Below are 14,151 nucleotides of genomic sequence, written 5' to 3'. Positions count from 1 at the left end.
CGAATCTTTAGAGACGAGCGGGGAGATACTCGGCTAAGGCACTACTCGCTCGAGTAATGTGCCTTAGCGAGTATACTCGCTCATCTCTATTCCCGCGGTATTTCCCTATGAGGTTCATGCCGGATGAATATCCGACTCTTTTCAGAGTCTCTCCTACAAGTCTATGGGAGAGTGCATGCACAGGATGCATAACTTAGTTCATGGTGCAGGAGGAAGGTGACACTTCCTTTACAATGGAATTTACCACCTATACTTTTTTTTTAACCAATTTAAACCATATAGTTCAACATTTTCCATTTTTCTAATCCATTTTTATTTTCTGTCCGTAGATTTTTTTATTCCATTGTCTGTATATGACTATGATGTCGGCCATCTTGCCTAAGCTGCAGTTTACATTTAGAGATATGCTTTACAACAGCCTCATGTGCCAGGCACAATGGACAGCAGGGGACCAACTTACTTCTATGGCAAAATGTTGTTAGCATGCTCTGTGAGCTGTGCAGGGGTGGGAGGAGGTGAGCTGTGACCATCAGCTTTTCGGAATTATGGATTCTGTGTTATCAATATATATAAGTCTCATCCACCTCTCCTTGTAATCCTCCCTTGATGATAAAGAGATAACTGCTGAGACGTTTTCTCTACAGAACAGGAAGTCTGAGTGTATTATTTGGCCTAGGGCCCTTTTACACGGGCCAATAAATTATTCAGGTTCCCACATCCAGACGGAATCTGAACGATATCGCACAGTCTAAATGCATGCATCGACTAAATGACAAACGAGAATTCGTGCACTTCTCATTCGTCGTTCAGTTTATGCACACACAAAACTGAAAGACGGATCAGGCCGTGTAAACAGGCACCCGTTCATTTATGAATGACTGTCTGTTTACTGTCAATGAAGGCGGGTGGGCCAGAACGATCTCCAGCCCACTCCGCCTCCATTCCCTTAGCAATGCTCATTCCTGTGTAAAAGCATAGAAATGACTATTGCTGGGACGACCTGTCGGGCATCTGCACCCAACAGATCAACTCACATAATAGGGCCCTTAATGGTCAGTGTGAGAACTGCAGGATTTCAGGATTTTTTTTTAAGCATAGATCGTGACACTGAAAATTAACCATATATATATATATAATTATACTTAAGGAATTTGGTGCATTTTGGTAAATTTTTGTCTGTTATGCTCAAAGGTTTAGTAAGTGATGTTAGTAGCGGTTTACCTATTTGTTTCGCAGACGCCGTGGTATGCCTCAATGGCATCATCTTGGTCCATCTCTTTGTTGCTGTTAGACCAGTTTGCTTCTGATACCTGCATAAAAAAGATCCAGAAAAACAGGAATTTAAGGCCCATTTACACGAGCAGATAATCGCTCAAACGATAGTTTGAGTGACAGCTTTAAGCGATTATTTTGCTTAAAACATAACTGGTATTTAAGTAGCTTCTCAGCTACTTAAATGCTAATTATGTATGTTAATGAAGCCTTCACTGAATGCATGCTAATAGCCCAAGCCTATTAGCTATGCTCAGATGCTTTGTTCTCCATGGGGGAAACAATGCTATCAGCACTCCCCCCCCCCCCCCCCTTGGAGAACAACTGATAAAACGGATTGCTGAAATCAAGCTCACTTGATTTTAATCATCAGCAGAAAGAGCCCGAAATGCGGGTGCCCCGCACCCATTTACACGCACCGATTAGCGCTAAAACGATCGCCGATGAGCGAAGCTTTTAGCGATAATCATCCAGTGTAAATGGGCCTTAACACTTTGTTTTTTGCAAATGTCAAGCTTAGTTTCCACCACTTTTAAGAATAAATTTGCTAATTAGCTTATATCAGCCAAACCAGGGACTCCTCCAAAAGGAAGAGTATCTAGTCTTTAGACAGAAGCAGTCCATCTACAAATGGGGTTCTCTTCTTTTTAGAGGAGTCTCTGGTTTGGATGATATGAGGTCATTTGCATACTCATACCTATGGTACATTGCCTGAAAGTAACTCAACTGTTTAGACTGTTTCTGGTTCTCACTGAAGAGACCATGTATGGAGACTTACTTTCACACAATGCTTCATGGGAATAAAGTATGCAAAGTAGCTCATGTCAGCCAAATAAGAGGCTCCTCCAAAAGGAAGAGAAGCCCATCTGTAGACATACTGTTTCTAGTGCTGGTCTTTATACATCCACTTGGTCTCTTCAAATGAGACTCAGACATGCTCTATTTAAAGATGTGTTTCTCTTCCTTTAGGAGGACTCTTTAGTTTGGCTGACATGAGCTAAGATTATCTTTGCGTGTAAATGGGCCTTTAGTCTTCATGCTCCCGCTCGGTCTCTTCAATGAGAACTAGTACTCCCAATGAATACAAATAAGACATTTTGCAAACATGATCATCAAGACATCATAGTTGGGATTGATAAAACCATCCAAGGAATTTATATCACAGTTAAGCAAGCCCCAGAATAGCAACAACGGTGCATTCCACTATGTAGTTGTACTCCAGTCACTGCGTACAAAGTCACTATTTACCGCGCTCTTGTTGGAATCTTTCTGCTGCGCAGAGTTAACGATCTGCGTCCTGAGGATGAGGACCTCTTCCTTCCGCACCTCCAGCTCCTCATGAGCGGACTTCAGCTGGTTGAGGAGGAGGCCGTAGCCAGTGGATTCTTCATTGGAGTCTGTGTCACCTGCTGAATTGGCAATAGCTTTTCTCAGTTCATTCAACTCGTTCTTCAGCTTTTTGTTCTCAGACTCCAGTTCTTGCCTCTGTAATAATAGAAAGATACAAAGAGGTTGATACGAGTCATTAGATGCCATCAGTCCTGATCATTGCAAGTAGATGCACTATACAGATCATGTCTATGCAAAAGAAAAAGGCAGAGGGCCCCAAATTTACATATCATCACCCTTCTGGCGAACGTCTCTACTGTAACTAAGCTCAAGGCCAAAAAGCACAAGTACTGGCTGTGCCTCCACCCATTCCACCGCCTTAGGGTGATATCCTTGCAGAAGGAGGAGCTGAGCTACTCCCTTTGTGCCTCTTCTTTCAACCCTAGAGGCAATACTAGAGGGGCTAGATGGAAGATATTAAGGGTCTATATACAGGAGCAGATAAGCTGTCTGTAACAAGCACCAAATGACGATACAGCACGCCAATCCGTGTTTGTTAAACTTTCATTTACGTGCAGCAATCATCGTAAGTATGCAAAATGTATGGGGAAGAATGGTGGTTAAGCAGTTAACACAAGGGGATGTGCTGTGGACAAACGATGAGGCTCATGGCTGCAGAAAAGTTGCATGCAATGATAAAGTTTGCTCGCATGTTGACTAATAACGGATTATATTTGCATGGGGCATTGATCGAAATTAAACTCTCCAACAGCCAATTATTCACCCATGTAAATGGGCATTAAATGGGTAGTTCCATTTGGCAATTTGAGGAAGAGTATTCTATAAAATAATAAACAACCAAATACTTACCTTGTAATCGCCTGCTGCTGCGGCACTGCGACTCCCTTCCTACCCTTGTGGGTCTTTGTTTACTGCCCTGACGTGACTATATGTGACCACTGCAGCCAATCAAGTGTGAGCTCCACACCCCGGAAGAGAAAGTCACTAGTTGTGTCTCGTATGGAGGGGACAGACTATTAACTTCAGCCCGCGTGATCTGAATACAGAACATCACTGGGCATGGATGAAGTGGTGACATCACAGTTCATGTGATGTATCATTGGGAGTTTTAGTAATTTACAAAATTGATATCTTCAGCAAAGGGTATCAATAGTTTAATTAAGAAAAAAAAACACTTGGACACTCCCTTTAACATGTGATTGCAGGATCAGACTACATACATGGCTTGTTTGTTGTCTGTTACCATGGAGACCCATAAGGCAGCATAGAAGACATGAATAGTAAGCCTTTTAACTATTTTCTTTATATACCAAATGCCCATTAATTGAGCACAATGTTGCCTGTAATTCTGATACTTGTTATTATCAAAAAGACATATACCCACACCCTACAGAACACTAAACGATCCACGATGAAAGGAACAATAAAATGCACACAGGTAGCAAAGTTTTTATCCTAAATATCTGTATACACGTTATGTGCTTCGTTACCTTCAGGTTATTGTAGGCAATGTCAGTGTCACGATCCGCGTCATTAGCTGTCTCAATGACCTGGATAGGCAGAAGATATCATTACACTTCACTGCATAATACATAAGGGCATTAATACAGACATGCATAGTAGTGGGCAATAACTACTTGCATCTTATTATATAAGAACTGTAGCCCCTTCATTCTGGAAATCGTTTGGTGGGGTCTAGTAATACCCCCAATATCATTTTCACGGTACGTGGCTTTTAGGATGTTCCTATTCTACTCCCACTGGACTCTATCCACTCGTTCCTGCCTCAAGCATCATGTGATGCACCCACATATCCAGTTTTTCTCAGAATTAGAAACAATGGGGCAATGTGATTCCATGGATATGACTTATCAGAAGCCGGCCACCATTGAACAGTAGCCACCAGGAACAGAACCCCATTTAGATGCCATGATGTCAAAATAAATGATCCAAAAACATATAGAGATGTCCAATATTACCGGAGACTTCTTGTTTTCTTGCTGCTCTTTCTTGTCCAGCTGGTTCTGCAGCTTCTTCCTCTCCAGCTCCAGCTCCCTCACCCTCTTCTGGAGCTTCAGGAACAGAGTCATGTCCATTGCTGCCTTCTCCAGCCCAGCTTCCTGCGAGAAGGTCAGAAAGCAAAAACGTTTTCAAAAACCAAGGCTCACCAGTGTCATAGGCAATGATATTGTGCGTACTGGGAGGCGGGAGCCACACGAAGAACACAACAGTCATGTGTAGATATATGAAGGCTCGCAGGTATTTTCCTACTCTGGTAAACATGACACTTCTGAACATGAGCACATTGGTGAGCTGAGTTGCATTGCTCTTACCTCCACTTCCATAATGGTATCCTCCGTGTCCCCAATTTCAGAGGTGGATATTGAGGGGTAGTTGGAATCGGATTCCAGACTGCTTTGGTTAGATGGGTTCCTGCGATGTCCCGGTGTTTGCTAGAAAACAAGTATAAAGAAGGAATAAATATAAAAAATCTGGCAGATCTACTAAATGGCGAGTCTACCATCAAGTCAAATACAGAGTAGTAAACACTTTACAATATAGTTGGACACTGTTTTCAAGAGAATAACTATTGTAGCTTGTGGTTGAGCTTAAAGCGACTCTCCGGTTTTGGGACAAATGTTTGTCCTGGGACATGAGGGGCAAGGCAGCATCTTACCTACATGTGTTCTTCTAAGTTGCCCATCTGATCCGCTACTTTTGAGCCCTGCTTTCAGCTGTCTAAGATGGCTACAGCAATTCTGTATCAAGCTACTGCACACTGCTCTCTGATTGGCTAGTGGTGATCACATGAGCAGCCCTGGCCAATGAGAGAGCAGGTATAGTGTATTGGTAGTCCTAACACTATTAAAGGCACTGTGGAGAATAGGTAGTCTGAAGATTGCATGAGACATCTGAGATGACTGAAAACAGTCATGAACCTCCAGCAATCTTATCGATTTGAAACCCTCCTTTAAGTCAACCACCTCCTGCCATTGTCCCCGACTCTAGTACTGACCTTGATGAGGGTGACCTCCTCCCGCAGGTTGTCATATCTCTGCTCCAATCTGGTGTATTCCTTCACTAAGTTCTGGTAGCGGGCTCTCTCTTCCTCCAGATCCTTCCGAGCTTCTTGATTTTCTTTGAGTGCACTCTGTGTAAAGTCATCTTAAGAGGAACAAACAACAGAGACGGCAACACTGATCAAAGAACCGGACATCAATACAGAAACTAACAGAACTTGGGTTTAATCTACCAACCATAAAGTAAGTTCTTACACAACAATAACCATTAACTAATAGACATTGCTTGAGCTTGACAACGGCCCCCTCGCCTACAGCAAGTTATAAGAGCACAGGTAAATACATGCAGGTGATCCTCCACTGAACTGTCGCTGCTGGTCTTCACAAGAATTCAGGGAATTCAGTGGACTTGGCAACTAATGTGTGCGTGCTGTGGAGGGGTCAAAATTTCAAATACAAGCCTGACAAAGACCCTACTGCCCCCTAACTACCCGTGTTTCCCCGAAAATAAGACAGTGTCTTATATTAATTTTTGTTCAAAAAGGTTTAACCTTTTTTACATGTATAGCTGCCTGGACACTATTTAAATTGACTTTTTTAATTAACTGTAAGCAGGGCTTAATTTTGGAGTAGAGCTTATATTTCAAGCATCCTCAAAAAGCCTGAAAAATCATTTTGCATCCTCAAAAATTCTGGAAAATCATGCTATGTCTTATTTTCAGGGTATGTATTATTTTCAGGGAAACAGGGTAGCTGATGAACGATATAGTGGCCCGTGTAAATGCTCAAAACAACTCGTTCAGCAATTACGAAATCGAACAATTGGAAAACAAGCGTTCCGTGTAAAAGCACACAAACAACTGTTGTTTGAACGCTTTAGAGCCTATTTTGAGTGACTATTCAGATGATAGTTGTCCCAGGTAAAACCACCCTGGCATACATTAATCCCTTAAGGACGAGATCCTTTTTATTTTTTTAGTCACCATCGGGGACAAGAACTTGTGATGGTTGGATTGCTCCTGCAGTACGATACCATCGTGTTAGATTGTACCATAATACCATAGTGTTAGATTGCCTATCTCTCCCCCCCCCCCCCCCGCCACACCATCCCAACACGTTTCAAAGCACAAAAGCCTATTGATCACTGCATAGTGGGTAAAACATCACAGATTCTGGATACCTAGGCATGAATTTCAGAAGTGTTCTGCTATACACTTACTAATAGAATTTACACCTTGTTGAAATGAGCTTTTAATGGATCTGTGATGTTTTGTCCACCGTGCTGTCATCAAGAAGCCTCAGAGATTTAAAACGTGTATGATGCGGGGGGCTCAGAGTTACGTGCAGATACATTTTACCATGATGTTTTAATTAACCCTTTCCAATCCAATTATTTTTTCTCAGCCATTCTCCCCAGCTCCAAATAAATTGGAGCTGGTGAGAATGGATGAGAAAAAATACATTTCCCTGCACCCTCCTGAACTGACAGAGTTCAGGTGGGTGCACGTGCTCACTGCACCGTGGAGGGGGGGGGGGGGGGGCCTGCTTACCTGTCCGGCGTCTTCCGCATTCTCCTTTCTGCCTCCCGGCTCAGCGATCATGTGACCGCTGGGGTCAGGTGGCACCCAGCGGTCACATGATCGCCGAGCCAGGAGACAGAAGGGAGAATGTGGAAGACGCCGGACAGGTAAGCAGGTCCCCCACGGTGCAGGCTCCTGGCTCGGCGTTCATGTGACCGCTGGGGGTCAGGTAACACTGGCGGTCACATGATCGCCGGCTGGAATCTCCATGCATTACATAGCGCTAATTGAGCGCTATGTAATGTGTAAAGGAGAAGGCAGAAAGGGTTAAAAACCCTTTCTGCCTTCTCCTCGGGGGTGTGCAGGAGTGTATCTGCACCCAATGTGTCTGACGATCGGGTGCAGAAGCACTCCTGCACTGCAGTGTCGGGCCTGCCCCGACATCGGAGCTGTGGAGGACAATTATGATGTCGGGGCAGGCCCGACATTGGATTGGAAAGGGTTAATAATGATTAAAGGGGTTGTCCCGCGGCAGCAAGTGGGTCTATACACTTCTGTATGGCCATATTAATGCACTTTGTAATGTACATTGTGCATTAATTATGAGCCATACAGAAGTTATAAGAAGTTATTCACTTACCTGCTCCGTTGCTAGCGTCCTCGTTTCCATGGAGCCGACTAATTTTCGGCGTCTAATGGCCAAATTAGCCGCGCTTGCGCAGTCCGGGTCTTCTTCTTATCTCAATGGGGCCGCTCGTGCAGGATGCCGGCTCCGTGTAGCTCCGCCCCGTCACGTGCCGATTCCAGCCAATCAGGAGGCTGGAATCGGCAATGGACCGCACAGCAGCCCTGCGGTCCACCGAGGGAGAAGATCCCGGCGGCCATCTTCAACCGGTAAGTAAGAAGTCACCGGAGCGCGGGGATTCAGGTAAGCGCTGTGCGTTTTTTCTTTTAAGTAAAAAAAAAACCCGTTTCGGCGCGGGACAACCCCTTTAAGATCTGGCCCAATAACTTTCATTCCTGGATTATTTGCTGCTGTACTCCAGGACAGGTCATCAATAGTTTATCGGCTAGGGTAAGTTGCTCGGGCCCCCAACTGATCAGCTTACTGTGTGCCCGCTGACAGCGTTGCAAATACACAGGGGGTTGGGGTTGGTAGTCTCTGCTCTGACCTCTGTGAAGTGGTCGGCGCTTGTAACTGTAGATACGGCTCCCACTGATTTTAAATAAGAGCTACACTTGCAGTTACAAGCGACGGACACTCCACAGAGGTCGGAGTGGAGACTTCCGCTGCTTCCGCTCTGACTCCTGAGTAATTGCAGTGCTGTTAGCGGGAACACAATCAGCTGATCATTTAGGGTCCCGAGCGGCAGACCCCAGCCGATCCTGAGGATAGGTCATCAATAGTATTCTCTCTGGGAAACTCCTTGAAGTATTCTGAACAATTTTTCGTATTGCTTACTTTTACAAAATGCTTTTTTTCCATACAGAAATGCAAAAAAAAAATGTTTTCGGGGTCGAATGTACATTGTAAACAGCGCAACAACTACTACAGTTCTCTGTGTGCTAAGGATGGAAGTGGCTGCAGATATAGCAGATACAAATATGATGAAGAGAAGCAATTTCCTTATAACTCAACCCCATACAACCTTTATCCCATACAACCCCACCCCACACAACCCCACCCCATGCAACCCTATCCCATAAGGTTTGATACCTTCAGAGTGGAGGAGGATTCGCTCGTTAAGTTCTTCTTTGTCTTCTTTTAGCTGTGAGTTCTCCACTTCCAGCTCAGAGATTCTCTGGGTAACAAAGAACAAGAACAATCAGTATATAAAGTCCACGGCCCGACTGGAAATACTTCACTTGCAGGTTTTCCTGAACAAAACCTCAACCCCTTTGACCCAGTCTCCCCCCTGCAGCCCTCTTTAGTTTTCTCATTTTCTTTTTTTTCCCCCTCACTTTCAAAACATCCAAGCTCTTTTACCTTTCCGGTTACATAGCTACATGAGGGCTTGTGTTTTTGCTAGACTGGTTGTATTTTTCAATTGCATTATTTAACATACCTTGTAATGTGCTGCGAAAAATGAAAATAATTTCTAAGTGGGGAGAAATGGAAAAAAATGCAATTGTGCAATATTTTGGAGGTGGGGGGTTGCTTTTATGATGCTCAGAGTGCAGTAAAAATGACGTGTTATTGTTATTCTGTGATTACAGCGATACTAGTAGGTTTTTTTTATGCAATACACCTCAAAAAGAGAAAAATACAATTTTTCTTTTTAACAAAAATTGTTTTCTGTTGCCATCTTTTGACCTCCATAACTGTTTTGTCATTCGGGTTGTGTGCGGGCTCATTTTTTCTGCAGTGACATGTCATTTTTATTAATACCATTTTGGGGAAACAAGATTTTGAGATTTTTATTCCGTTTTTTTTTAGGATACAGAATGACCAAAAAACACAATTCTGGCATTGCATTTCTTCTTTTTCCTGATGGCGTTTGCTGTGCAGGATCAATAATGTGATATTTCAATTACTTGGACTTTTGTGGACGCAGTGAAACCACTTTTTTTTTTTGACAAGACGGCTAGGAAAAAAGTTTTTGTTTTAAAAACTTTTACAACTTTTTATTTTTTTCTAATAATGAAACTTTTTTTCTTCGTTTTAAATTTTTTTTTCCTCACAGGGTCATTAATTTGTAATTGTTTGATCGCTCATACAGTGTAATTCCATATTTTAGTATTTACTGCATTATTACACGCATTCTATCAAGATGTGCCACAGGCGGATGATAAAGAGGATGACCCCTAGTGACAAGCTGCAGACAGCTGTGCACCTTCAGTATCCTCTACTTGGCAGGCTCAGGCTTGTACTGCAGTAAAGGGTCCTCCAACCACAACTTACTAGTATCCTCCTTGGACTTCTGACATCAGCCCTGAGTGCTGCGTCTGCATTCTGAAAGTGGTCGGGTTGGGGCGCACACAACTGGGAGGTGGAGCCAAAGAGAGTGTAGACACGTTAGAGGGAGGCACGGGCAGAGATGCCAGACAAGCGAGTGAGATCACTCTCCTCCGCCAGCCCAAGACAGGCTCCCGCTGACTTTGTGCTTGTTTTTCAGCAGCAGCTCTGAAAGATCATTCTCTTTCTTACAGCTGGGCATTGTCCAATTTGCCTTCCGTAATATAAGCCCTGGATACAGAGCTCCAAATCCCATGTATAGACCATTACATAATTCTATGCCTTTTTTACAGTCACCACTAAAGAAAACTGAAGAGTTTGCTGTATACTGGCTGATCATTGAGTTCAATGTACAATCAGTCTACAGTTAGCTCCCTCTAGTGGTGGCTGCAGGCAGCCAGAATATTATTTAACTCTGTGACTGTGCTGCAGCTTTGAAGCTCAGTAAATTAAAAATGGAGCTTCAACCGCTGTAAAGATATGATAACAAATTAATTGGCACAAAATGTTGAGCGTATTTGGATGAAAGAGAACATTGATGTTAAACTTTTAGTTTCTTCATTAGTATTTAATGGCATTGTGCGCCCATAGACTCATGGTAAGAAAAAAAATAATGCTACTTTTACATCTTTCGTAGAGTTCCGAAAAAAAGGTACATATTAGTAAATACTTGCCCAATGCATGTCAAAATAACACACTTTTGGCATCTGCTGGGTCAATCGCCCCTACCAATATGTTCTTGTATGTGCTGAAAATTTTTGTCATCCCTCCACTAGTTTCAGGAAAAGCATCTTTTCCCCTCCGTGTTTGTGTAGCTGTTCTTGGAAGGATGTCAGAGCAGCACTAAGTACCCTGAGATAATTAGATCTCATCCCCCTTGTAGATTATAGTGCCTTGCTGATGGCAACTGGTTGTACTGAGCAGTGTGAGAGATATCGACAGTAACCTGTTGCAGCTGCTGCTTCTCACTCATATACAAGTCCTCCGTGATCTTCCTCTCGTCTCTGCTCTTGGTGAGTTCTGCTCTGAGTGCCTCGATCTCCTCCTGTAGGCTGCTCAGCTGGTTCTCGTCTTGCTGGTTTTGGTTTTGCCGCTGCCGCTCCAGCTCTTTCTGCAGTTTCTCCACCTCTGTTGCATGCACCGACGTTACGACATTAAGCTGCTCCTTCAGGTCTTTGTGCTCTTTGTTCTAAATAAAACACACAGGGATCAATAGATAACAATAGAGGAAGCATGCGGCTCAATACAGACCCCAGAAGACACGCAACGTTCTATATCTCATATCGTCCTTCCACCAGTTTCACACCTTTCTCTTTGTGAACATGTTTGGACTGTTGCACAACAAGGCTCCAGAGGAGATCAGCTCATGTCACTGATATTTTCTGCATACGCTGGATGAACAATGTGTACAAGACAGCCACAATACTAAAAAGGAAGTTAAGGGCCTACATATATCCAACAACAGTCGGACAAACGATCTTTATTCTGATTGGTACTTCAAAGTATGTTGGAATTCCCTGCTGTGTTAGAGGCAGAGAGAGCTGCATCATTTACTGTCTGGACACAGAGTTAAGATCATTTCACAGGTAGTAATTTGCTCCAGTAGATGAGCTCAGATCAACGAGCTTAGCATTCATTCACCAGACCTTTACACAGGCCAATTCTGACTCGATCAGGGGCTAAATGATCATTAATATGAACAATTGTTTGTCCTCATAGAGCTGTTGTTAGGCAGCTACACATCTCTATTCAGCTAACCAGTGAGCATTTTAATGCTCGCACAAATGAGCTGATCAGTTAATTCACTGGTTGATGGTTTACACTTCTACACAGACTAATGATTGCACAGAAAGAAAGTTTGCGCATACATTCTTGCTCAACTTTCAGGTCGTGTAAAAGGACTTTAAAGAGGTTATACGAAGACTGACTTTTATAACCTATCCACAGGAGAGACGATTAAAGTCTGATCGGTGGAGGTCACGCCTCACCCTCTCCTCACTGCAGGCTCACTACACCCTCTGCAGTTAGGAGGAGAATGGGGCAGCGATGCACAGTGCCACTCCCTTTATCTTCAATGGGTCAATCCCACTGAGATGAATAGAAGAGTGCCTCGCATGTGTAACTGCCACTAAAATTCAATCCCCCCCTCATTGCAGGTGGGTGCAGTGAAGCCTGCAGTGAGAAGGAGGGTGGGGGGTGCACATAACCTCCATTTTTGGGATTGGTACGGGCAACAGTAGTGAGGCCCCACCAATCAGAATTTTATCACCTATCCCGTGGATAGATAATAAACGTTTTCGGTACAACCACTTTAAATCTAGTCACATTTAGAGACTACGATGATGGGGAGTCCTGATCAATGAAATAAGTGCTCATCTTCCAGGCCTTCACAAGGGCAAATTCAAGACTCTGGTCTTTCATAAGACCATTCATAGAGTTTTATAGTTTTGGGCAGCACATCCTCTGTTCACTCGTGGAGATGTGCCGTCACCAACGATAACTTTTTGTGTTGCAAAAATGATGTGATCACCTGACAGATGAGCGTCTGTTGCTTGTTGGATAATTGGCCGCACTTTCCCAAGGTCTGATGATCGGGTCTGTACATTCCTAGGTACGTGCCTGCCCAATCATTGGGCCTTGTAAAAGGCATTTTATACACATGGCTGTTCTAAAGACCATAAACTGTGACATACCAGGATTTATAAGGAACATTTACCCGCATGTGATAAGAGCACCCACCAATCATATTACATACAAGGCTTACCACCTTTTACACAATTGTGTGATAACAGTTGGGACACAATATGACCAAGAAAAAGCCAAAGTTAAAAAACTAAACACATTGTTTTTGTTTCCTGAAGCAAATTGTTTTTAAAGAAGCTTAGGGACCAAAAAATAAGAAAAAGCCGAGAGCTCAGCGTATCCTGCACATAGCAAATGAAAAACGAGGCAGGTAATCCCCAGAGAACAGCGGCAAAAGAGAATAATATCAAATACCAAGTCTAGGCGACTAATTTTGTAAAGCCGATTCTACTGTGAAAGAAGGCCTGTAATTCTCTCCATGTTCCCTATAACTGATAAGATATTTCACAATGTGACAAAGAGCAGAGACAGCCGCTATTGTAAATCACAACCAACGCGTTTCATTGTCCTTCACTCTGCAGGCTTTAAGTATTACAAATAATCCTGAAGTTAAAATAAAGAAAAGACTCAATCTCTTTCTGTGCTGGAGGTGAGACGTTACGAGAAGTCATTGAATTCCGATGATGCTCAGAGTTCAGACCAGGAAACCTGCGGTTTGGCTGGGGCAGCGGTCAATATTACGGGTGCAAAAATGTATTACGGATGTAAAAAATGTGCGAGAAATATACTCGTCTGTCACTGTCTAAGGCCAAAATGACAACCTTCTGGCATCTGTCAGGTTAAGGGGACCCTATGATTAAGTTCGGCACATACGCTAGGAGCTTTCCTGGCGCGTTAGGACACATAATAACGTCAAACGTGGTGTGGATACAACCTGATAGGATAATTAAAATACAGCTGTAATGAATCTGACATGATCAAAGATAATCATTCCTCATATTCCGAGACTGAAAATCCCATCCCGAATGAATGACGACAAATTGTGCAGACAACGACGAAATGTGCGCTTGAACACGTTAGTTGTAGCACCAGAGTTGTAATTGGCTGCAATTTCCTTGCCTTTGTAGCACCTGGTCATCAGAACGATTCCTTACATCCTCCTCTGACCCCTTTCAGCAACACATTTTTCTCATCCACAGAATCCCCTTTCTCTGGATGTTTTTCCTGGTTTGCGCCATTCTCGGTATACTCTCCACACAACTACATGTGAAAACCCCACGCGGTTGGCAGTAACATCCCAGCCCCGGCTAGTCTAGCACCGATGACCGGGCCTCATTGGAAGCCGCTTAGATCGCTGGATTTTCCCATGTAATGTGGATTCACACTAAAACTGATCCATGGAGAACTTGTCACGTGATTTTATGCTGCAGGGTCACGGGTAGAACTTCCA

At 43.4% G+C, this 14,151-nt stretch overlaps 1 protein-coding gene across 2 annotated transcripts in view; it reads right to left on the bottom strand.

The window, feature by feature from the left end:
* The window catches only part of MYO5B (myosin VB), a 232,136-nt gene that overhangs the window by 24,536 nt on the left and 193,449 nt on the right, over nucleotides 1-14,151 (bottom strand). For both annotated transcript variants that reach the window (XR_010792791.1, XM_066602561.1), the window contains exons 22-29: nucleotides 11,065-11,307; nucleotides 8,880-8,964; nucleotides 5,639-5,787; nucleotides 4,956-5,075; nucleotides 4,602-4,742; nucleotides 4,113-4,172; nucleotides 2,521-2,757; nucleotides 1,222-1,310 (exon numbers count right to left, since the gene is read on the bottom strand). Coding sequence is in view for 1 of the 2 variants with exons in the window: in XM_066602561.1 (XP_066458658.1) it covers nucleotides 1,222-1,310; nucleotides 2,521-2,757; nucleotides 4,113-4,172; nucleotides 4,602-4,742; nucleotides 4,956-5,075; nucleotides 5,639-5,787; nucleotides 8,880-8,964; nucleotides 11,065-11,307 (1,124 nt within the window). In the remaining variant the exon portion in view is untranslated. The remainder of the gene's footprint in view (nucleotides 1-1,221; nucleotides 1,311-2,520; nucleotides 2,758-4,112; nucleotides 4,173-4,601; nucleotides 4,743-4,955; nucleotides 5,076-5,638; nucleotides 5,788-8,879; nucleotides 8,965-11,064; nucleotides 11,308-14,151) is intronic.

This window comes from Eleutherodactylus coqui, chromosome 5 (genome assembly GCF_035609145.1).
Source record: "Eleutherodactylus coqui strain aEleCoq1 chromosome 5, aEleCoq1.hap1, whole genome shotgun sequence".
Classification (NCBI taxonomy): Eukaryota; Metazoa; Chordata; class Amphibia; order Anura; family Eleutherodactylidae; genus Eleutherodactylus; species Eleutherodactylus coqui.
This window is presented reverse-complemented; position numbering and strand designations above follow the sequence as displayed.